General features: G+C 47.4%; 2 protein-coding genes across 8 annotated transcripts in view; both read right to left on the reverse strand.

The window, feature by feature from the left end:
- The window catches only part of MTMR12 (myotubularin related protein 12), a 69,225-nt gene extending 54,858 nt beyond the window's left edge, over positions 1 to 14,367 (reverse strand). For 3 of the 6 annotated variants that reach the window (XM_040977433.1, XM_040977432.1, XM_040977434.1), the window contains exon 1: positions 14,244 to 14,366. In XM_040977433.1, coding sequence (XP_040833367.1) covers positions 14,244 to 14,324 — 81 coding nt within the window. In that variant the 5' untranslated portion in view covers positions 14,325 to 14,366. Of the gene's footprint in view, positions 1 to 14,243 lie in introns of all 6 variants that reach the window. The other 3 variants (XM_040977435.1, XM_040977436.1, XM_040977437.1) reach the window with 3 other exon arrangements.
- A 6,787-nt stretch (positions 14,368 to 21,154) lies between these two features.
- The window catches only part of ZFR (zinc finger RNA binding protein), a 73,189-nt gene continuing 70,829 nt past the window's right edge, over positions 21,155 to 23,514 (reverse strand). For both annotated transcript variants that reach the window (XM_040977438.1, XM_040977439.1), the window contains 2 exons: positions 23,398 to 23,495; positions 21,155 to 22,645 (listed from right to left, as the gene is read on the reverse strand). In XM_040977438.1, coding sequence (XP_040833372.1) covers positions 22,466 to 22,645; positions 23,398 to 23,495 — 278 coding nt within the window. In that variant the 3' untranslated portion in view covers positions 21,155 to 22,465. The remainder of the gene's footprint in view (positions 22,646 to 23,397; positions 23,496 to 23,514) is intronic.

Below are 23,514 nucleotides of genomic sequence, written 5' to 3' on the forward strand. Positions count from 1 at the left end.
CGTCCTTCCTTAACACCACCAACCCCTCCACATGAGTCCATGCCTGCTGCCACACTCTAACTTCAGACCACCCTCCTCTCCCACACCCCCATTCCACCAGTTACACTGCTTCTGTCTGGTCCCCAGTGCAGCTACAGGATCCACTTAATCCACTGTCTCCGTCCTGCCCACTCAGTTCATTCCCACACAGTGCAAGTCCTCTACAAGCACAGAGAGCAGATGAAGCCTCGCTCTGTCAGAACAGTGAATCAGAATCAACCAGCCAATGAAGATGCCTTTCTCTGTCGTGCTTCCCAACAAGTAAATATTGTATTTAAAAAATAATAACAAAAAGAAATTCCTACCTAAGTATATGATAAACATCAGCTAACTATTGTTACCTTCTTCACTTAGCTTTCTGAATAAATTGTAGACTCAGCCAGGTCAGTCTGAAGCCCAGCAGCCAAGACCTTCTTCTGGGTCTCCCATGTGGATGCAGGGGTCCAAGCACTTGGACTATTTCCTAGGCACATTAGCAGGGAACTGCACTGGAAACAGAGCAGCTGGAACTCAAACCAGCACCCATGTAGATGCCAGCACTGCGGGGAGCTTTACACCACAGTGCCAGCCCCATTACAGCTTCACTGATAAAAGAATGGATTTTAAAGCTGCTTTGCTGAGGATATATACCACAGACTAAATTAATCCATCTATACTTTCCAGTTCTAAGAAGCCAGAAATCAAAATTGTATTTGCTTCCTAGAGCTGATTTCCAAGAGCAGAGAAGGCTTTATTCCCCTTAGCACACAGCTGGCCTTACTAGCAGGCTCATTCCCAGCTTCCCAGCTCTGACAGCAGCACCAGGTGAAAGTGCTGCTGACCTGCTGACCACAGCACTACTCAGCTGAACCATACACTGCCCTTGGCAGTTCCAGGTAGTAATTCCCCTGACTGTAACCCATGAGAACAGCATCTGAGGCTCCGGAGACAGACATGCAGTAAGAAGCCAACTGGCAATCTGTCTGGTCTCGAGGTGACAGACCACAGAGGACCCAGGAGCACCTGGTCATTAAGGACTCTGCTGTTCACTCATCAGGTGCATCGGTTCCCAGCCATCAAGCAGTGTTCATTTCACAAGGCCAGCTGGAAACTCCTTTCACGCTAGTCTCTGCTGTCCTCCAAGATAGACACATCTAAGTTAAAAACACAAAGCATGCAGCTGGCATGGTGGCTCAACATGCTTATCTTCCACCTGTAGCACCAGCATTCCTAGTGGGCACCAGCTACAGGCCCAGCTGCTTCACTTCCAATCCAGCTCACTGCTCATGGCCTGGGAAAGCAGCAGAGGATAGCCTCGGAACCTGAGCTAAGCGAAGGGCCAGAGGAAGCTCCTGGTTCATGGCTCCTGACTTCGGATCAGCTCAGCTCTGCGCACTGCGGCCACTGGAGGAGTAAGCCAATGCCTGGAAGATCTTCCCTCTCTGTGGGCTGCCTTTTAAATAAAAATCAACAAGTAATTTTTTAAAATGCAAAACAGAATTTTGTTTCAGGCTTTACTATGTCCACTTTATCTTGTCAACCATCCTGTATTCATCCCCACTTTTATAAATAAAGCTCCCAGATATTAAATGATATGCTTAGATTCATCCTGCTAAAAAGAGAAGCCGGAATGCTTTATCAGGAGCTCTGACATGAAGTTTAGCATTCTTGATACTGTGTGCAGGTCAAGTGTCAGCTGCTCTGCTCCCAGGCCAGCTTCCTGATAACACACCTGGAGCATACGGGGCCCAATAACCCACGAGGGAAGACAAGATAGTTTTTTTTTAATTTTAGAATTATGTGGTACAATTTCATATAGACGGGGATTCCCCCCAAACTCCCACCTTGCTGACAGATTTGCCCCATTTCACTACAATGGTGTAGGAATAATAATTGCATCAGTCTCTTGTTTAAAGGACAGAGTTCTAAACTCCTGGCTTCCGTCTAGACCAGCCCAGCCACCGCAGTCATGTAGGAGAGCTTCTCAGAGAACAGATTCTTTCTGCCTGTCATTCCCTATCACTCCACCTTTCAAACATACATAAATAAATGCATTTTAAAACAAACAAGGCCCAGTGCGATAGCACAAAGTCCTCGCCCTGAACGTGCCAGGATCCCATGTGGTTGCCAGTTTTAATCCCAGTGGCCTTGCTGCCCATTCAGCTCCCTGCTTGTAGCTTGGGAAAGCAGTCGAGGATGACCCAAAGCATTGGAACACTATACCCGTGTGGCAGACCTGGAAGTAGCTCCTGGCTCCTTCCTTCGGATTGGCTCAGCTCCAGCTGTTGCGACCACTTAGGGAGTGAATCAGTGGGCCAAAGATCTTCCTCTCTGTCTTTCCTCCTCTCTTTACATCTGCCTTTCCAATAAAAATAAATAAATCTTTAAAAATAAACAAATAAACAAACAAAAAACCTCTCTGTGGTAAGAAGCTCTCTGGTAAGTGGCAAGATCCAAATACCAGCGGAGGCCTCAGCACAAACAGATCTGATCTCACTAGTTACCAGGTTGGTTCTTGCATACTCTGTCAGCCATACCCGAGAAAGAAAGTTTTGCTCCCTTGAAGGACTCAGAAGCTGCCAGAGGAAGCAAAAGGTAGCCAGACATTTCAGCACTCCAGGATTCCACAACAGGTCACAGATTTAACAAACCAGCTACTACTAAAAGGAATACTTCAAGGCAAAACAGCTGGTGTCAAAGCTGATCACTGGGCCGTAAGGACTGAGTTGAGTAGGTAGTCGCACTTTAGCCCTCAATAGGTCTCTTCAAATCACAGGAAAAGAAACTCTGATGTTCTAATCAGTCATCTTCTGAAGTCCTCCTCTGCAAGCCTAAGACCATGACCCTCCCCAGAGCTCTCTTTGTTAGCCCTAGAGACCACAATGAGAGGCTGACCCTACAGCTCCAACCTGATGGAGCTTACGGTTCTCTTGGAGGAACAAGCCCCATGCACATAGCAATTATAAAAAAGGAGTGCAGAATACACCTCAAATTACACCTCCCAGAAGCCAGTTACAGACAAAAACAAAGAAATTATCACTTATAAAGGCGGACTAGGAAGGCCAAGAGAAGATGCACATATTTGGTCCAGCAGGTGAGATGTCCCCTGTCTCATTTGGCATCCCTGGGTTGGATTTCCACCTCCAACTTCCTGCTAAGGAAGAACCTGGGGGTAGCAGGTGATGATGACTCAAATACTTGGGGTTCCGACAACTCACATGTGAACCCTGGCCCGAGCCACCAGCCTTGGCTCCAGTTGGGAGCCTTTGCAGGCATTTGGGCAGTGAACCAGAAGACAGGAACTCTGCTCACTGCCTCTCAACTAGTTTTTAAAAACAAACATAAAGAACATCCAAAAGCTGACAGGGCAAGGGTGCTAGCTATGGCCCGCCAGGTGTTTTCCAAACTGTGCTCCTCACACTCTTCTTTCTGTTCTCTCTTTGGGTGTCCTCTATGATTCATCTGAAATAACCATTCTCAACAAGATGAGGGAAGAGATTACAGTTACTTAAAGATTGAAAAAACAACACAGATTCCTACCACAGGTGCTCGCTTCCATCACCCACAGCCTTCCCTGTCTCAAGGGCCTATCTGGATCTCTGAAAGGTTTCTCAAACAATGCCACATGTAAAAACATTCACGTATCCCAACTCTACAAAAGGGTTTATATTTTGCTGTTTGGCCTTTTGGCTAAGATCAAGTGTAAAAGAGTTTATATAAGGGAATCTCTCATATGAATCAGAAAACAGGCTCGCTCAAAGTCACAGAGAAACATAATGTCCAAAGGCCAGGCCTCCCAAACCCAAGCTTCAACAAAACCGGCAGCAGAAAGGACCCTGGGTGAGCCTGGAGCTCCTGTCAGGATTTGGACTGGTGGGCAGGACAGGGGGGCGTGGAGGGCTCTTCCATCTGAAAGCAGCACCAGCAAGTCCATGTCCAGGAGGAGCCCAGCCAGCTGTGGGGCTGTGGCGGCACATGCAGGGAGCAGAAGGCAGAGGGGCAGTTAAGCTCTTGCAGTGGGTGGTCCCACATACTCATGCCCCTGCTGTCCATGTCTACATGGCAGACCTGGGTCAAGTTCAGGGCTGCTAGCTTTGGCCTGGCCCAACACAAGCTGCCGCCATTTGGGGAGTAAACCAGTAGAGAGAAGATTCATTCTCTCTTTCCTTCCCTCTCTCCCTTTCACACACTTTCAAATTACAGAACAAACAAACAAGCCAACCCTTACAAAAAGCAGAGGGGCGTTCCACTACATAAGACTGAAAGGAAACACACAAAATGACTCACTGAAAAGACCCTGCACAGATGTACAGATAGCCATGGTGGGTATGGCATGCTCAGCCTAGAAGAGAGACGACATCCACAGCTCCAGACACACTGCAGGCAGTGCAAGGGCAAAACACCGCTGGAAGGAGCATCTTCCACCATCAGGACAAACCCCTGAATGCCTATACAGCTGCAGCTTGTGGGGCGGTGAATAATTAACAGTTAATAAATGTTTACTACAGGCCAGGTACTCTGCCAAGAGCTGTTCATGGATTGTTTCACAACTTCACAGAAACTCCACTGGAAATAAACTATTATTACTATTTCACAGTTCATGAAACTGAGGTTGAGAGAAATTCAAATTCAGTTACCAAGTAGCAGAATTCTGTCTGATCACAAACCCATACTTGTAACTACCACAGTGTTCTGAAAGATGGTTGTTCTGAGTTGTGTACAAGTGCCAGAGGAAAGGTGTCAGGTGTCAGTTATGGGGCTGTTATTGTTTTATGGCTTAAATGAAGCGATGTGACTAACAGCCATTGCAGAGACACACGGCACTGCCTCTGTCCCCCGCCACCACCACCTCCTCCGCAGCTGGCTCTATCAACACTAGTGTGGCTGCACAGCCTGGACGAGTTACAAGCCCTGGAGCAGGAGAGTGAGAGGAACCAGACAGAAATGAAAAGGCTCCCAGGTCCAGCTGTGGTCAGATCAGTGTAATAGTTAATGCAGCACATCACAGAAAAAGAATCCATCAAGAATCTAGGACATCTGCCTGCGTGGCCCAGCAGTGGCTTTCACATTCTGTCCCTCAGGACCTCTTGTCATACATGTCGGTGCACACCTTATGTAAGGGATGGGTACAGCTACTTGGCCCACACAGTCCTGATATACCTAGGCACCCTTCAGAGCTGTCCTTCCTGTCTAGCAACAACCTTATCTCCCTCCTCCCCATGCCAAAATTTCACTGGAACACTGGCCTCTCCAAGGCCTACACAGTCTTCAGACAAGGCTGGGGGTTGCTGACGTTTCAGCGGGAGGCCCTCCTCTGTGCTCCTCTTGCGCCTGGCACACTGCCCTGTGAGGTAGGCAGCTCCCACTGCCATGTGCGAGAGCCATCTGGGGCTGTGTCATCTCCCCAACAGAACAGGAAACTGCCGAGCACAGACTGCTTCTCTGCATGCCTAATTTTAAAGTGCTTAGAAAAACAATAGGAACACAGAAATACTGCTCAGGTAATATTCCAATTCTAGTTATTAAAAATGAAAAAAAAAAAACCTTAAAAAAACAAGAAGAACCTAGCAGTTGCTAAGAATCCACCAAGTGGCAGAGCCTGAGCTGGATACAAATGGTTTACTACTGATTCTCAAAACAAGCCTGAGATCTAAGTGTTGCGGGGGAGGAGAGGCCGAGTCGTCCTCTGAAGATCACCATCAGGTGGCTGAGTCCAAGGCCAAGTCTCTGCAGAACGACAGGACATCTTGCTCCCAACCCCAAACTGCTCCGGAACTTGGCTGACTCCTCAGCTGTCTCTGCTAGGGCACAGCCAGTGCCTCTGCCAAGCTGAGGGCTCCCGTGGGCACCCACAGTGCTCACACACTTTCTGTCTCCACTCATGGCATCTGCCCTGCTCCCTGAGCTCCTTGTAGGTGTCATGGGGAACCACTCTCTCCACTTGGCAAGTAGAAGACAGTGGTCACTAAAGCACAAGGGACAAAAGCAGCATTAAGAGATTAGCTAAGGCACATGAACTTGAAGCCAAACTACACAAGCTGAGGTGGGACCTGGGGAGAGTGCAGAATGATCGCAAGTAAGTAGGCAGATACGGTGTGACAAACAGAGGGACTGACAAAGGGGAAGTATTCTCAGGTACTGTGAAAGTCTTGGCAAAAACAAAAGTGAAAAACGACCAGCTCAGTGCCACTGAGACACAGATGGCAATCTGTCACAGGGCAGGGGAGGCTTCCCAACATTTGCATGCTGTGGCCAGAACGACCTTGGGCTCTCATCTCACAAAAGCACTGCTTTCTTGGGGCAGAAACTCCTCCCTTCCCACAAAGCAAAGAACTGAGGTAATGTGTCACCTCTGACAGCTTACCAGGCAGCCATGTAAGAAAGGATGAAGGTCAGGCCCAAGACAGCCAATGACAGACTGGGAAAACTACCTAATAAGCAATGAAAACAGTAAGGTCTTGCAACTGCCTTTGAATGAATGTTGGGGCAGGCGTTGTGGAGCAGGAAAGTTTCTTTAAACATTTTATTATTTTTAAAAATGTTATTACACAGATGAGGAAAGTTGTAGATCTGTGTGAGCCTCTGGTTACAATGGCAAAGGTGTGTGTGGGGGGGTGGAGTGGGGGAGAAATATTTCTGTTTTCTCTCCTGTGTCTGTGGGTGGTGGGGTTATGGGGATCAAGGGCCCTGCATCACTTCCCGGTGTCAGTGTGTATCAGCTCCTGAGGTCACCTTAGAGACCTCAGATGAGGGGGGAAATGTCCCCAGGCTGTCACTTCGGTGGCCCTGACCTTTTTTTTTTTTAAGATTTATTTATTTATTGGAAAGTCAGATAAACAGAGAAGAGGAGAGACAGAAATATCTTCCATCCGATGATTCACTCCCCAAGTGAGCGCAATGGCCGATGCTATGCCGATCTGAAGCCAGGAGCCAGGAATTCTTCTGGGTATCCCACACAGGTGCAGGGTGCCAAGGCTTTGGGCCGTCCTAGACTGCCTTCCCAGGCCACAAGCAGGGAGCTGGATGGGAAGTGGAGCTGCTGGGATTAAACCGGCACCCATATGGGATCCCGGTGCGTTCAAGGCGAGGACTTCAGCCTCTAGGCCACGCCACTGGGCCCCTGACTGTTCTTAAGTGGTAGGTTTTTTTTTTTTAAAGATTTATTTATTTATTTATTTTATTGGAAAGGCAGATCTACAGAGAGGAGAGACAGAGAGGAAGATCTTCCATCCGATGATTCACTCCCCAAGTGAGCGCAACGGCCAATGCTATGCCAATCCAAAGCTAGAAGACTCTTCCGGGTCTCCCATGTGGGTGCAGGGTCCCAAAGCTTTGGGCCGTCCTCGACTGCTTTCCCGGGCCACAGGCAGGGAGCTGGAAGGGAAGCGGGGCTGCTGGGATAGAACCGGCGCCCATATGGGATCCTGGGTGTGCAAGGCGAGGACCTTAACCACTTGCACCATCGTGCCGGGCCCTAAGTGGCAGGTTTTTAAGTGGCTCCCCAGGAGCTGTATCCCGACAGTGCCAGGGGAGTCCTGGAGACTCCTCACTGCCAACTCCGCTTTCTGCTCAGGAGCTCCTGGGAAACAGCAGGTGACGGGCCCCGGGCCCTGCCATCCACACGGGAGCCCAGTCCTGGTTGTTACGGGTACTTACGAAGTAAATCAGTGGATGAAAGCTCTCATTTAAGTTGCGAAAATAAACTTTTTTAAGAAATCAGTGGAGCTGGCATTGTGGTTCAGTGGGCTAAACTGTCACCCATGATACTGATATCCCGTGTGAGCAACAGTTAAGAGTCCTGGCGGCTCCATTTCTAGTGCAGTGCCCTGCTAATGCTCCTGAGAAAGCAGCAGAGATGACCCAGGTATTTGGCCTCTGCCACCCACAGGAAAGATCAGGATGGAGTTTCAGGGTCCTTGCTTTGGTCCAGCCCAGCACCAGTTCTTGTGGCCATTTGGGGAATGAACCAGCAAATCAAGATCTATCTCCTTTTTCCCTTCCTCTCTGTTGTTCAAATAAATACAGAAAGGGCCTGATGGTGCAACGGCACAATTAGCTAATCCTCCCCTTTCAAAGGATTCATATGGGCACCAGTTCGTGTCCCAGCTGCTCTATTTGTCTATTTCTGCTTATAGCCTAGGAAAAAGGCAGAGGATGGTCCAAAGCCTTGGGACTCTGCACCTGCACCCATATGGGAGACCCAGAAGCTCCTGGTTCCTAGCTTCAGACTGGATCAGTTCCAGCCATTATGTCCACTTGGAGAGTAAATCAGCGGATGGAAGTTTTTTTTTTTTTTTTTTAAAAAGAGTTTGTTTTTTGTTTTTTATAGGGAGCTATAGCTTCCAAGAGCTCATTTGATTTTACTTATACTAATTATGATTTTTTTAAAAATATATTTACTTGAACACCAGAATCATAGAGAGGAAGAGAGATCACGAGAAAGTTATTCCATCCAATGGTTCACTCCCCAAGTAGCTGTCACGGCCAAGGTGAGCCAGGCACAAGTCAGGATCTAGGAGCTTCTTTTCAGTTAGGGTCCAAGATTTAGATCCAGTTCCTTGGATCAAAAGTGGAACATCTGGGACTAGAACTGCCACCCACATGTGATGCAGGCAGACCAAGCAATAGCTTTACCTGCTATGCAACAATACTAGCCTTGCTAAAATTATGGCTTGGTTTGATCTGATTTACCTGTATCTTAGGCAAATCATTGAACAGGGGTGACAAACAAACAAAATATGTTCTTTGATACAGAAATCATTTGAAATGAGATAATACAAAAAAACTAAATCTATACAATGCAACAAAAATGTCAACAATTAATAATAAACAATTAAAATATTCTTATCACACTCAAATTTTTAAAATAATGACATCATTCTTGAATGTATAAAGGAACAAAGAAAAGAGGAAAAGAAACTTTTAGAGATAATGAAGAATATTTCAAGAAAGTTACCATAGTGAACTTTCCTGGCATGATACCATGGCAACAACCACAACAAAATATTCTATTTTCATTCATCACAACAAAATATTCTACTTTTACTTAACCAGCAAAAAATTTCTATACTCTAAGACTAATGATTAAGCACTTTTCTGACTCATCTAAATGATTCTGACCCACACTCTGAAAAATAACAATAGCCTGTATTTATTACGCTTAACTACGTGCCAAGTGCCCTAAAGGCTTTTTATAAATAATTCCATTCAATACGCCTAAATGTTCATACGTATTTATCAGTAAAGATGTCATTACTGGACCCAGCACAGTGCCCTAGCAGCTAAAGTCCTCGCCTTGAACATGCCGGGATCCCCTCCTAATCCAGGCAGCCCTGCCTTCCATCCAGCTCCCTGCTGGTAGTCTGGGAAAGCAATAGAGAAAACCCAAAGTCTTAGAACCCTGCACCAGCGTGGGAGACCCGATAGAGGCTCCAGGTTTCTGGCTTCAGATCGGCTCATCTCTGGCCATTGTGGAAAACTTGAGGAGTGAATCACTGGATGGAGAATCTTCCTGTAATCTCCTCCTCTCTGTATATCTTTAAAAAATAAAACATGATGTTACTAATATTAATATAACTATTCTTCAAATCTAACTGAATCATAACCAAAGCTTAAAGGAAGTGGTCTCCACCCGTAGGAAGGAAGCGCCTTCCTTGGAGTCGTGAGGCACGGGAGTGCAGAGATCAGAGAGGTGCCGTCCTGGAGTCTCCATCTCTGACAGCTCTGCTCCTTCCTATGTCTCTTAGTGCTTTTCTTCTCCCAAAGCAAAGGAAGATTCAAGATTAAACAGATTACTCCAGTTCAGTTCTTACTTCCCCATCATCTCCAGAGATTATTTTAATCATTTATTCTGACGGTCAAGAAGACGTTTTTATATGACTGCCACTTATCTTAAAGCCTATTTGGGGTGCTAGACTGAGACAACGCTATTTACTGGTATTAAATGTGTGTAAATCAAAACGCCATCCACCTGGAACATCGGTGTGTATTTGCTGAATCACACGTGCATTCCTGCAGGTGGCTACCAGGGACCTCATCACAGCAAACCCAAACACTTGGCTTTCATCATTTTCTAAACCACATGTTTTCTTGTCAAGAGCTACAAACCTTCTGCCTTCCCTGTCAGTCCCTTAATGAGAAAGTAACAGTGGTTCCCTGCTAGAAAACAGCTAAAATATACTCTACCAGTAAGGGTCCGCAACACCAAGATGATGAATACATGCAGGGAGTAAATTGTTACATCTATTAAGACAATAACTATATGATACACAGTTTTAGACAAGATGCCTGAACATACTTAAAAAAAACCATTGCCAGGTTTGGCCAGGATACCAGAATTAAAGGTTTCCTTCTTAAACTCCCAAATTCTTCAGCTTTAATTGTCTTTATCATGGTAATAAGTTCACACTTTTTTTGAAATCATGACTTAAAGAAAAATCTTTGGTTTCTGAAAATAGTACTCTAAACACACTGTCCCACCAGGACAGAGTAATGTATAAATACAACACAGACATACAACATCCTATTGAGGCCACGCTGATGAAGATTCACAGCTCTGAATCACAAAGTATGGGGTCTCCAGAGCCCAGGCTTCTGGCAGAGCCTGGATCCTAACCCTGGAGCTGGACGTCGGGTACAGAAGTGACAGCGCCCACGGGTGTTGCAGCTGTTAGTCAGCCTACAGGAAGTGCTGCCTGACAGAGCTTCCCGATGCGTTTCAAGGCTCCATCTGCACAGTCGTATGCTCTTGGATGTGACCCAGGGAGATGCCACAGGAAGCACATGCAGAGGAGAAAAAGCAGAAGCTCTGGACGGATCACCAGCCTAAAGTCACAGCAAAGAAAGTGATTATTTTATGGAGAACTTTTTAAAAAGACTTATTTATTTGAAAGGCAGAGGTATGGGGTGAGGAACAGATAGAGAAAGATATTCCATCTACTAGTCCACTTTCCAAGAGCTTGCAACAGTGGGAGCTGGGCCGGGCCAAAGCCAGGATACTCCATCTGGGTCTTCGATGCAGACTGCAGGGGCTCAGGCACCTGACCCATCATCTGCTGCCTCCAGGAGCAACAGCATGACATTGTATCAGAAGAGGAGCCAGGACTGCAACTGGCAAGCCAAAGTCCCAAGCAAAGTTCAACCCTCTAGGCCAAGATACGCATCCCATGAGTGACTTCTAATGTCCTGATGGCCTAAGAAACAACTATCAGGGATCTCCAAGCAAGGCCTTAGGAAACAATTCTTATCTCTAGCCAGGACATTCATCCTTGCAGGGTCTCTGCATGACATAGAAGAGTACACTGGTGGCACAGCTTATCTAAAAATCCACAAATAACTGTCACCAAGTCAACCACTGACCTAAGCTCTAACAGAAAATGCATTCCGGAACACCACACAGAAATGGGTACAACAGCACTCTGAAAGCTAAATTTTCCCTGCTCAGGTTTAGAGAACACACAATGTGAAACGAGCTCTTATTGAAGTCAGCTTTCTCCTAGGACAAGCTTCAGGCACAGCAGATTAAGTCGCTGCCTGGGACCTTGAGATCCCATATGGGACTGCCAGTTAGAGTCCTAGCTATTCTGCTTCTGATCCAGCCCCTGCTGATGTGCCTGGGAAGCAGCAGATGATGATTCAAGTACTTAAGTCCTGCTACCCATGCAGAAAATCCAGACGGAGCTCCTGGCTTCAGCCTGCCCCAGCTCTGGCTTGGAGAGTGAACTAACAAATGAAAAATCTCTGCCACTCTGCCTTTAAAACGAATATTAAAAAAAAAAAAACACACACATATTAGTTACTGAAGAATTTAGCTATTTAGTAGACTGGGAGGGCTCCCATGTGCTGGGTCATTTCCCAAATACACACAACAGCCAGGGCTGGGCAGGGTCTGGGCCAAGCTGGAGCTGGGAGCTAGGAAGCCAATCCAGGTCTCTAACGTGGGTGTAATGATACAAGCACCTCAGCAATCGCCTGCTGCTCGCAGGGTACATATTAGCAGGAAGCTGGAATTAGGATTGGAGCCAGGACTAGAAGCCAGGCACTCTGACACTGAACAGAATCTATCTGCCAGGCCAGCTGCCCACAACACATTTCTCTTTAACACAAAATACTGACTCCTGATAAAGAATAGCGTAATCCAGACTGTTGCTATAAAGATCTCATTGCCCAAGAACAAGTTTATTATCAGGTGCAGGTCTCATTACACAGTAAAGCATAAAGGCTGGTCTAGCAGCCCAGTCATCTACCAACAAAAAGGCCAGCTACAGTTTCCCAGCTGGCAAAGGCCATACACTGAGAGAAGTGCTGGCAAGACATATACCAAGGGCAGCAGGGATAAAGGCAAGAGGCAGGAAAGGAGCACGCAGCACAGGACATGTGTGCTGACGCCTCTCCCACTGGGAGAAGCAAGAAAGCATTACCAGTGCTGGGGCTCTCCGACAGGTGCACGGCATCTCAACCCTGCTCTTCTGCGCTTGCCATAGTGTGCAGTGAGCGGGGTCTAGCAGAAGCTATAGCCTTAAAAACAAATTGCTCTCCCACTACCACCCCACACCTTATCAAAAAAAAAAAAAAAGAACACCCACAATTTCCTTATCTTCTGTTACAAAATACTTCCAGGGGTTTACAACAAAGCATAGCTTCTACATAGCATTATCTCATGGCCAGAAAACAAAACTGCCAACTAGGAGGATTTGAAAAATGTGACCACTTGGGGCTTATTTTGGGGCTGAACCACTCCCCTTCCCTAATTATCCCTCAAAAGAAATATATCAGACGCTGTGGGCAGAGGGAAACATGTCTAATTACAACATGTGCATTTGGTGGATGAAGAATTCCAACATTCTTGAACTCTAGCCACATTTCAGAAGACTTTCCACTTGTTAGGTTTAATCTCCCTGAAGAGGAAAGGTTAAGGTCAGTTGCACTTCAACTAGAGCACTATAAAAAAAAAAAAAAAAAAAAGACAAAGAGAAACTGACCACATTACTTACAGGTCATATAAGGGAAGCCTGCTGAAATTTTAAAATGACCCGTGTCCATATTAAGTGCTAACAGAGGAAGTGGTTTTGATTTGAAAATTAGGGCTAAAAATAAGATCCATTTCAAGAGTACTCCCCAAGGCAGTCAACATGCACCCAGTTGGATTTTGAAGATACACTTGCAAAGCTGCCCTCCACCGGAAGGGGAGTCAAACAGAAGCAATGTCTGATGGAGACCTCTCACCCACAGCAGTGGGAAGGCCTCCGGGATAGAGTGACCAGGGGAGGGCTTCCCCAGGTAGCTGTTTGCCGCGCGGGAGAGAGCGAGCAAACCTACCAGGAGCATGGACCGAGGGCGTGTGCAGCAACGCGGCTCAAACAGTGCTCAGCATGGCCTGGCCGTTCTGCTCTGGCTGGCCTCCCTCCCTCGGACTCACACCCACCCGGCCTCTGCCCAGCTGGCCTCCCCGATGCTCCCGCAGGTTCCCAGGCACACCTGCCAACTCCAGCAACTTCCCAAGGGCTATCCGGGTCCCTAGACCCCTACTTCCCAAATCCTGGCTCACCATCATTCCTGAGAGAATGGCACCACTGGTTTTTCTTCCCCATGCACAGTAAAACGCGCTTCTACCCTATGGCTGGCTAGAGCTTCCTGCGGGCTTTTCCTCCCCACCCCGCCTGGGAACTCCAGCCGAGCAAGGATGGTGGTTGGGTTCGCCAGTGTATGTATCCCGAGTGTTCAGATGAGGGCCTGGCACCCCAGGGAGGAGCTCAGAAAGTACCCTCTGATTGAATGAATGAACTTCTTGCCCTCAGGACTCCAGAACCACAGCAAGACGGGGTGGACAGGGAGATGGTGACAGACGACAAGAGACCACGAGAAGCAGCCTAAGTGGCATCCAGCTGGGCGGGCGGGTGCTCCTCTGGACTCACTGGGCAAGTCCAAGGCCAGGACAGATCCACCTGCGCTGCAGTTCACCGCACCCAACCGCACTTGTACCCCCATGTCGGGGACCCGCCAGCACCCTCCCAGCGAAGGCCCCTCACCCGGCCCCTGACGGGCCGGGCCCGACCCCGGGGCACCTGCCTGCCCGCCGGAAGGCCCCAGCGCGCCGCCGAGGCCGCACCCCGCAGGGCTCCCCCAGCTCCAGTCCCTGAGCAGGAAACGCCCCGCGGCCCTCCCCGAGGCGGGGCAGGGGGCTCCCCGAGGCGCCCCTCACCCCAGCCCGCGCCGCGCCTCCTCACCTCAGGGCGCACGTACGACACGAAGGACGGCTTGGGCGCCCTGGTGCCGCCGCCCCCGCCGACTCCCCCCTTCCCCAGCATCCCGCCACCCGGGGAAGCAGCGACGCGCGGGAACAGACGCGACGGCTCGGCCAGCGGCGGCGGAGGCCACCAGCACCAGCGACTGGGGCTCCGCCCATCCCCAGGGCCGCCGCAGCGGCGACGCCGCCCGCATCCGGCTCGGCCGCCGGCCGCGCTCGCCCCGCCCACGGCGTACGCACGCCCCCCCAGGCCGCGAGCCACGCCCGCAGGCCACGCCCCTCGCCTCTCGGCCGGCGGTTGGCCTCGTCGGGCGGATGCGCGCCGCTCGGCTTCAGCAAAACCCGCCTCCCACCTCCTCTGATTGGCCGAAAGTGCCTCCGGTCGAGCCCCTTCTTGAAAGGCCCTCGAGAGATGTTTCTGCCAACCAATCCAGAAGAGCCTTCTCTCCGGACTTCCCGTCGATTGGATAGATTGCGAGGATGTCATAGTCGTCCAGCGATGGGTAAGCTGTTGGGGCCACCGAGTTCTCGGCAGTCACGATCTTACTTCTGCTGGTGGTTTAGGGAGAAGCCACACGTCCAGAAATGAGATGTGTCCAGTTTCTCCGCCTGAGTTCCAAACCTACCTCATTGACATTCAAGGTTTACAATTTTAAATGTGAGACGGACCGAGTGCCCACGAGCACTGAGGGACAGATTGGAGCGATCCAGAAAGGCGCTGTCAAGGGCATGTTTTATTTCAAACACTTGTTTGCGTCTCTAATTGAATATCAAAGCTCCTCTGCTAGTTCGCAAAATCTTCCCTTTCCATCATATCTACATTTGGACGCCAAACACCGAGACAGTGGAGCAGAGGGGGGCCTGATCAATATTGGCAGGCAGCTTTTCGGGCGTCAGGCAGCAGGCTGCCGCTTCCATGCATGCGAGCCCTTCCCAAATCCTCAAGTCCAATTCAAGGTAGCCAACAACGCTCAGCGAAAGGGACCATGCTGGCATTTGTAAACAAGGGTGAAGTCAGGCGCTTGAGCTGGGTGTCTGCCCTGGAGCCCACCCTTGAATTGTCGGCTTCAGGTGAGCAAACCCGAGCTGTAGGCCATTGGTCCAGGCCGCCCAAGTTGTTTACTGACAGCCCAGGTCTGTCTTGATTCCAAAGTCTACATTCCTAACATACTAAAAAAAAAAAAAAAAAAAAAAAAGCTAACATCTTGAAGATCCCAGTTAGGAGGCAGCAGCAGAATACTGGTCAATTCTGCTTGAGAAAGTCAAGATCTCCTGTAGCGATGTGAATAATGTGTTTGTAAAAACTGATAACAATGCCACTTTACATTTCACAGACATTTGTAACTTTCTGAGTGGAATGGCAGAGCAGATTCTTACAGTCTGAGTAAATGATTAATTTACTTATTTATTTAGGATTTGCTTTTAATCTTTTTGAGAAGCAGAGCACCAAAGAGAAGGTGGGATCTTCCACCTACTGGCTCATTCCCCAAATGGCTACAATGCCTCGGACTGGGATAGACCAGGCAGCAACCCAGAGCCAGGATGTATCTTCCTCAGGTAGATAAATCCATAAATCTTAATTCTTTTTAATAACTAGGTAAAGGCTCTCCACTCAGCAAGCACGGTACTGCCTGTTTCATGGGTTGTAGACAAAGAAGCAAAGCAAACACTCCCTGTTAACTTTGGGACAGTTTTAAACAAAGAGGTTTTGTTTTTGTTTTACATGGACCCCATCCTTTGACACAAAATCATGACTTTTGATTTCTAATTCATCATATCACATTTTCCTCCTTAAGGCCATGCTGCACTAAGCAATTACTCGACCCCAACTTCAAACCTGGCACTCCTACCGCATGCAGATTCTTCCAAAACACTGCAATGAACAAATGAGGAAGACTTGCAGGCAGTCGTGGTCTGAGTGTGTCTCCTACCACTACACCTGCACCCCCATTCGTACACTGGAACTTCATCACTAATGTCCAGGTGTTAAAGAGGTGGAGCTGGGGCCAGCGCCATGATGTAATAGGCTAACCTGTGATGCTGCCATCCCTGCTTATGGCCTCGGAGAGGCAGCAGCAGAGGACGGTTTAATCCTTGGGCCACCACCAGGCTCCTGGCTTTGGCCTGGCTCAGCCCTGCCTGTTGTAGCCGTTTGGTGAACAAAGCAGCTGGTGGAAAATCCAGTTCTCACTCTCCCTGTAATTTTGCCTTTCAAATAAATAAATAAAGCTATCTTTTAAAAAATGTACTTTTTAAGATTTGTTTTTTTTTTTTTTTTTACTGGAAAGTCAGATTTACAGAGAGAAGAAGAAACAGAGAAAGATCTTCCATTCACTGGTTTACTCCCCAAGTAGCTACAATGGCCTGAGCTGAGCTGATCAGAGGCCAGGAGCTTCTTCTGGGTCTCTCATGTGGATGCAGGGTCCCAAGACCTTGGGCCGTCCTCGACTGCTTTCAGGCCACAAGCAGGGAACTGGATAGGGAGTGAAGCAGCAGGGTTAGGAACAGGTGCCCATTTCTTCACAGACTCGTGGGAGGAGCTTGAACAGGGACGCCACACCCTCTACAGGTCAATTCTAAAAGTACAGTGAGAAAAGAATCTGCACTTTTCCCATTCAGCTATGCTTCCCTACCCTGTATCAGCAGACCTTCCCGGGCACATTACTGGGTTTGTAACCACCAGAAGTATGGAACTAAAATCTGGCTTGGACCAGCTGCTGGGCTACCCCTAGAGGTGACAGAACTTCATACTCCCAAAGGTAGGGGGAAAATGTTTTTCATCAAGGTTTAATATTCCTATGATGTAGCTGTAGCTGGAGCCTGGGTCTGCTGCACAAACACTGTAGTGTTGATCTTTACAAGATGGTCCTGTGAACAGAGACCCAATGAACACAATCTCTTTTCAGAGGCTGTAGGGTCAAACAGCTTTGGGCCTTGGAGAATGCATCAAAGATGACCTTGGCAAATTGTCCAGAGTGGCAGGGCAGCCCCTGGTGGAGGTGTAGCCATCGTCCATTCCATGTCATCCATCAGCAGTGGCCTACTGGGGACGGGAGCTGAGATGATGCCAGTGCCATAAACACAGCATCCCAGTGTCTAGTCGCCTTGCATGGCACTGTGTGGCGTTGGCCGATCTTGTTCCTCCCTGACTAGCCTCTCTGTACCACCATCAATGGAGAGCTGGGCCAGAGTGGCAGCCCCTAATCTGGGAACCCTGGACACCCAGGCTGACATGGCCATCATGATCCCCCAGACCGTGAACCTGGTCTGTTGGCCTATGTACATCTACTTTTGTACCAGCATGATCTTCAAAATCCCACACTTGGGGAGGTCCCTCTCCCTTCCCCGGGCAGTCAGTGGCCTCCACTTCCTGACAGGCAGGGGGACAGGTGTCCAGGCACTTGAGCATCATGTCCTTGACCAGTGGTCCAGCTTGCTGACAGAGCATTACTCCCTGTCCTCGGTCCTGCCACCCTGGGCTATAGGGCCTCAGCTCCAGCCTCAACACTGGCTGTGCGCAGGGCCCTAGTGCCCTATGATATTCTCTGGAAAAACCAAAAAACTCTCTTGAATTGGGGGTTCACGGGGCCTTGAAAAAAAAAAAAAAAACAACTCTCCGTGGTCACACAGTTGACCAATGCCTCCTGGCAGTTACATCTTTAACACCGTGTGATCTCCTTTTTAAAACGACTTATTTATCTGAAAAGCAGAGACAGCTTGTGCTTCCACCAGAGGCTGCTACAGCCCGTGCTGACCTAGGCTAAATCTAACAGGAGTTCCATCTGGGTCTCCCACGTGACTGGCAGCAACCCCAGGACTTAAACCATCACCTGCTGCCACCCAAGGCTTATATTAGCAGGGAGCTGAACTTGAACCACGAGAGTCTGATAAGGGATGTTGGCATCCCAAGCAACAACTTCTTTGTGCACTGTCACTGGGCCCTAACACCATGTAGCCCTTAGACCCAGGGGTCTGCAGGGGTTTGTGGGCTTCATCTTTGTTAATGCAGGCCTGGTAAGCCCAGTCCAGTTCATCTCAAGCTGCTCCTATGCTTCCTTGCCCCAGCGCTGAGATGAAAGCTCTGGAAGGATGGAAAGCCCCTTCCTGCAGGGGCCAGTGGGTGGAGCCGCCTGTTCCCCGCGCCCCCCCCGCCCCCCCTCAACTCCAGTCCCAGGGGCCCTGCTGCTGCTGTCCCTCAGCAGGGAAGCAGCTTGGTTCCAGTTCCCTGCTGCTCCTCAGGCTCTGTAATCTCCAACAGGTGCAACAGGTGTCCACCCCATCTTCCCGTGGTCTGAAGGACTGTGGATGCCAACTCCCTGGCTAGTAGAAAGGTCAGACTGTTCTTCCAGCCACTCCATGTCATGGGAGGGTGGGAAGATAAGCAGGGATGTTGCACTCCAAAATGTTCATCCTGGCTGCTCCCAGGATGAACATGTCACCCAAAGCACAGGAACCTAGAGGCTAGGTGATAGGTCATTGACACTGCTTCTCACTCTGCTTCCTCGCTAGAGCTGTGTCCAGGCTGAGAGTACCTGGTGTGTGTGTGTGCATGTGTGTGTGTGGGGGGGGGGGTGGCAGTGCAGGAAGCAGCAGCCAGAAGAATGTGTTATTTGCATTACCACCCATTTGTATTTCTCTTGACTCATTCCAGGCGAGTGAAACTCAAGGTCTGGGGGGCTGATTCAGGGATGGTAGTCCCCAGGAGGCAGGGATGGACAAAGATCATCTCACCACTTTCAGACTGACACACATGAGTGCCTCACATGTCATCCGGTCATGTGAAGGCTGTGTAACCCCAAATCAAAGGGATCTTGGATTTCACTGGGAACAAAGTATTCCGTTTAGAACTTGGAACTGCTGGGACAGCCGAGCTGGGCAGTAAAAAGTGAGGGACCAGGCCCCTAGACTTTTTTCTGAGCTGAAGGTGGATGGTCCAAGTGCTATCTGACGGCTTTGGTGATCTGGAAGTTTTGTGTGGGAACACAGGATCCTCTGTCCATAGCTAAGGGCCACTGCTGCTTGTAGCCCAGTGAACTTAAAAAGGACCTGGTGACTGGTGCAGTGAGTGGATCAACAGGCAAGTCCTCTACCTCCAAGTGCTGGCTTCTCAAATGGGCACCGGTTCATGTCCCAGCTATTCTACTTCCTGTCCAGCTTTCTGTGGCCTAGGAAAGCAGCAGAGGATGGTCCAGGTCCTTGGCATCCGCACCCATGTGGATGACAAGGATTCCCTTGGCTCTTTGGCTTTGGATCATCTCCACTCTGGCTCTTTTGAGCACTTGGGGAGTGAATCAGTGAATCTCACCAATAAAAAGTAAGGACCTGAGAAACTGGAGAACCTCCTTAAGTGAAAACAGGCCAGGCATGCCTCCCTGCTGGGACAGGCCATCTTTGATCAGAGCTGGAAGGCTGGGTGGTGCCTTTCCTTTCCAAGACAAATTAAAAAAAAGTGTATGTGGCTAGACTGGAGCTGTATGGATGTGGCCTTGAATGCCAGGCTAAGGACTCTTGAGGTGTCTCCTCGGGCACTGGAAGGTTTTTACTTCTTTTTTTTTTCTTCTTAGTAGTAATTGCTTAATGCATAATCATTTCCTATTAAGTAGTAAAAATTATTTTTAAAAAATTTATTTTTATTAGAAAGGTGGATTTACACAAGGAGAGACTGAAAGATATTCCATCTGCTATTTCATTCCCCCTAATGATTGCAATGACTGGAGCTGGACTGGTCCAAAGCTGGAAGCTGGGAGCCAGGAGCCAGGATATTCTTCCAGGTTTCTCCTGTGGGTGCAGGGGCCCAAGGCCTTGGGCTATCCTCTGCTGCTTTCTTAGGCATATTAGCAGAGAGCTGGATTCAAAGTGGAGCATCTGACTCCCATGCTGGGATTCCATATGGGTGCTGGTTGTAATCCCAGCAGCTCCACTTCCCTTCAGCTCCCTGCTTGTGGCTTGGAAAAGCAGTCTAGGGCGGCCCAAAGCCTTGGGACCCTGCACCCATGTGGGAGACCCGGAAGAAGCTCCAGGTTTCTGGCTTTGAATTGGTGCAGGTCTGGAACACAGCCTCAAACCCTAATTGCAAGGTGAAGGGGGCTACATGGCAAAGGCTCAAATATGAAATTTTATGCTTGGGTTTTAATTTCAGCTCTGTCACTTAAATTATTGACATAGTTTCCTCATCTGGAAAAAAAAAAGTAGTATGGCACTCTCAGTATTGTTAGAATAAGTTTTTAAAAATATATTTATTTATTTACTTATTAATGCTGCAGCCAGGCCTCCTGTGTGAGTGGCGGGGTGAAGCACTGGGGCTTCTCTGTTGCTTCTCTCATGCCATTAGCAGGAAGCTAGAACACAAGTGCAGCAGCTGGAACTCAAATTGTTGCCCACATGGGATGACAGCACTGCAGCTGGTAATGTTACCCACTAAAGCATACAGGCCCTAGAATGGTTTTAAATTTAAAAAAAGTATCTGTCATCAGCTCAAAGTAAGCATTAGTTCCATTCCTTCCTTCTTCAGAGAAACAAAACTGAAAATTTTTCCTGGAGGATTTAATATTTGAGAATAAAATTTGATGCTAATTGAAAATAATTTTTTTTAAAGACTAAAACAGGCCTGCCAAAGTTACATAAGATACTGTCTAACAATTCTGATGAAAAGTCCAATCAGACTCCCTCAGTGCTCCACCATTTTGTAAAAGACCGACATTAGAAAGAAAAAAAAGCAATACAGTATTGAATCACACCCTTTTCTGGAATATATGTGCTCACATAATCAACATTTGTCAGGAATAACAAGATGTAGTACTCAATAAAGTTGAATACAGTTTTACTGAAGCATATGTCATTTTAAAGCAAAGTAGTTTATGATATCAATTATAATACATGTAAGTCATTATATGAATTTAACTGTTTTATTTATGTATTACACTGTAGTGCTGTGACAACAAAATGACATTTGTGTACCAGAGCATACATACATCAACAGTAAGATGTAACTTCTCCTTACACCACTGCTAGAATATTTAGCTTTTTTTAGGAGACATAGGCATGTAAGATGGCCACATCAAATAATTTTCTGGTTTTTTTCCTTAATTTTAATTTTTTTATCAATACTTTTATCAACATCAATGTTAATAGAACTATATAAGTTATCTGGGTGATGGGATGTGTGTGAACCATTCAACTGTATTATGCTGTAATTGTTACTACATTATCTCACACACCAATAAAGAACTGTCACCATAATTAAGGGCTAGTTACTGTGGTTAGTTGCACAATGATAAAGTTCTTTTGAAAATATTGGTTAGCCCACTTATGTGAAAAATGCCCTTTCCACTTATACAGAAGAAAAAATATTCAGAAAGTTATTTTTGGCCTTGCTATGTCAAAAAGTCAACTGTACAAAGATCTAAGTTGAACCTAAAATTATAATTTTAAAAGTCTATTAAAAACAAAAATGTCATGCATTTTTATTAATTATGCAGAGGCTTTAAAACTGTTGCAAGACCATATTGTATATATATATATTAGCTTTTATACTGCTAATGCACAACTAACAGCAAACTTGATTAGCATAACAGAAATCTGTCTTAATTACACTTTTATATATCACACTAGAGACAAATGCCACAAGAGCTCCAGAAACAGCCAGCTCTGAGCACTCAGATGGCAGGATAACTGTAAGTGTTGTAATCCTTCACATACAGAGAACAAAAGGGGAAAAATCTGCAGTCTCACGTTACAAAAAAACGCACTGCTGTAAGAGGCTGAGGGGGAGAGAGGATATTATTTATAACACAAAATAACTCACACCTAGTGTCAAAAAAGCAAACAAAACTTCTAAATAAAAATATCAAAATACACAAAGCAACTGAAGCACAAATCCTGCATTAAATACAGTAAAGACTGAATAAGACAACATACTAGTTAGCAAAAGACACAAAAACAGGGAGACCTAGGGCAATCGGTAAATAAAACCAAATCATAGGAAAACAATCTGACCCACCGTTTACCCGAGGAGGAGTACACGCTTTTGGAGTCTTTTCATTCATATAATACCTAACACTGTACAATAAGATTTTAATGTCATAGAAAAACTTGGTTCTTCCATGAAATTCTTCATGAGTTTTTAAAGTAGACATTATTATGAATGAAAAACAGCCAATAAATGGGCACCTGTTTTTAACACTGAAGAATTACAGAAACTTTTTAAAAGTTATCATAATCTTTTTTATCTTTTTTCCCCTCGGCTTCAAAGCCATCAACACCATCACTATCCCTTCTTCGCTTCCTGTTGTTGTGAATGTTAAAACGTTGGTTCATCTGTGGTAATGGATCCATGCCTAAGACTTTGTGTATCTGGCGGAATGCAAGGAGTCTCAAAGCAAACTGCAATCAAAAAGAAAGAAAGAAAACAGGATTTTAATTAGTTAAAAACAAAACAAAAACCCAAGTTTTCACTGGGTTGGAAGCATACTGGGTGGGTGTTAGGGCACTGCTGGTGGCATCCCAGGGCAGGTCAGGGGTTCAGTGCCAGCTCTGCTTTCGAGCCCAGCTTCCTGACTGTGCACAATATGAGAAGCAGCAATGACTCACATGGCTGGATCCCGACCACACCTGGGGCAGGTATGGATGGAGTTCCAAGCTGCTTTGGCCTGACTAGACTTAACAATTCAAAGAATTTGGTGAGGCAGTAGGTGGAAGATCTGTCTCCTGTGGAATCTACGTAGGTCTTTCATGTAAATATCTTTTTATGCTGGCAATAGCCAGGGTTGGACCAGGTTAGAACCCAGAGATGGGAACTTGACACCTGTGCCCAATCCGATGACAGGGATGTCATGTCCTGAACCATCGTCTGCTGTCCACCAGTGTGCCCATTAGCAGGGAGCTGGATTGCAAGATGCAGTGAGGACTTGAACCCCTGCACCACAACTTGAAATGTGGTGTCAACTGGTATACTGTGCCAAATGCTTAGCCCTTTGTCTACACATAAAATCCTTTCAAGTAGCTTACTAAAGAAGCAAAAGAATAAGTACTACACCATGACTTCTGAAGGAGAATCATTAACAAACAAGCCAAACCCCACAAACAGCCTGGAGGGCAGTAACTGCAGCGAGCCTTTGGGCAGGACCCTTGCGCACCTGCGCACTGGATGTGATGTCTTCACGTTGCTGCTCAGTCATGGTTGCCAAGGTGTCAAAGGGATCCTTCTCACAGGGATCGAGAAGTCCAGGGCTACCTGCAGCAGTCACCAAAGG

The sequence above is a fragment of the Ochotona curzoniae genome, unplaced genomic scaffold, assembly GCF_017591425.1.
Source record: "Ochotona curzoniae isolate NIBS_2020 unplaced genomic scaffold, NIBS_Ocur_1.0 contig_2754, whole genome shotgun sequence".
Classification (NCBI taxonomy): domain Eukaryota; kingdom Metazoa; phylum Chordata; class Mammalia; order Lagomorpha; family Ochotonidae; genus Ochotona; species Ochotona curzoniae.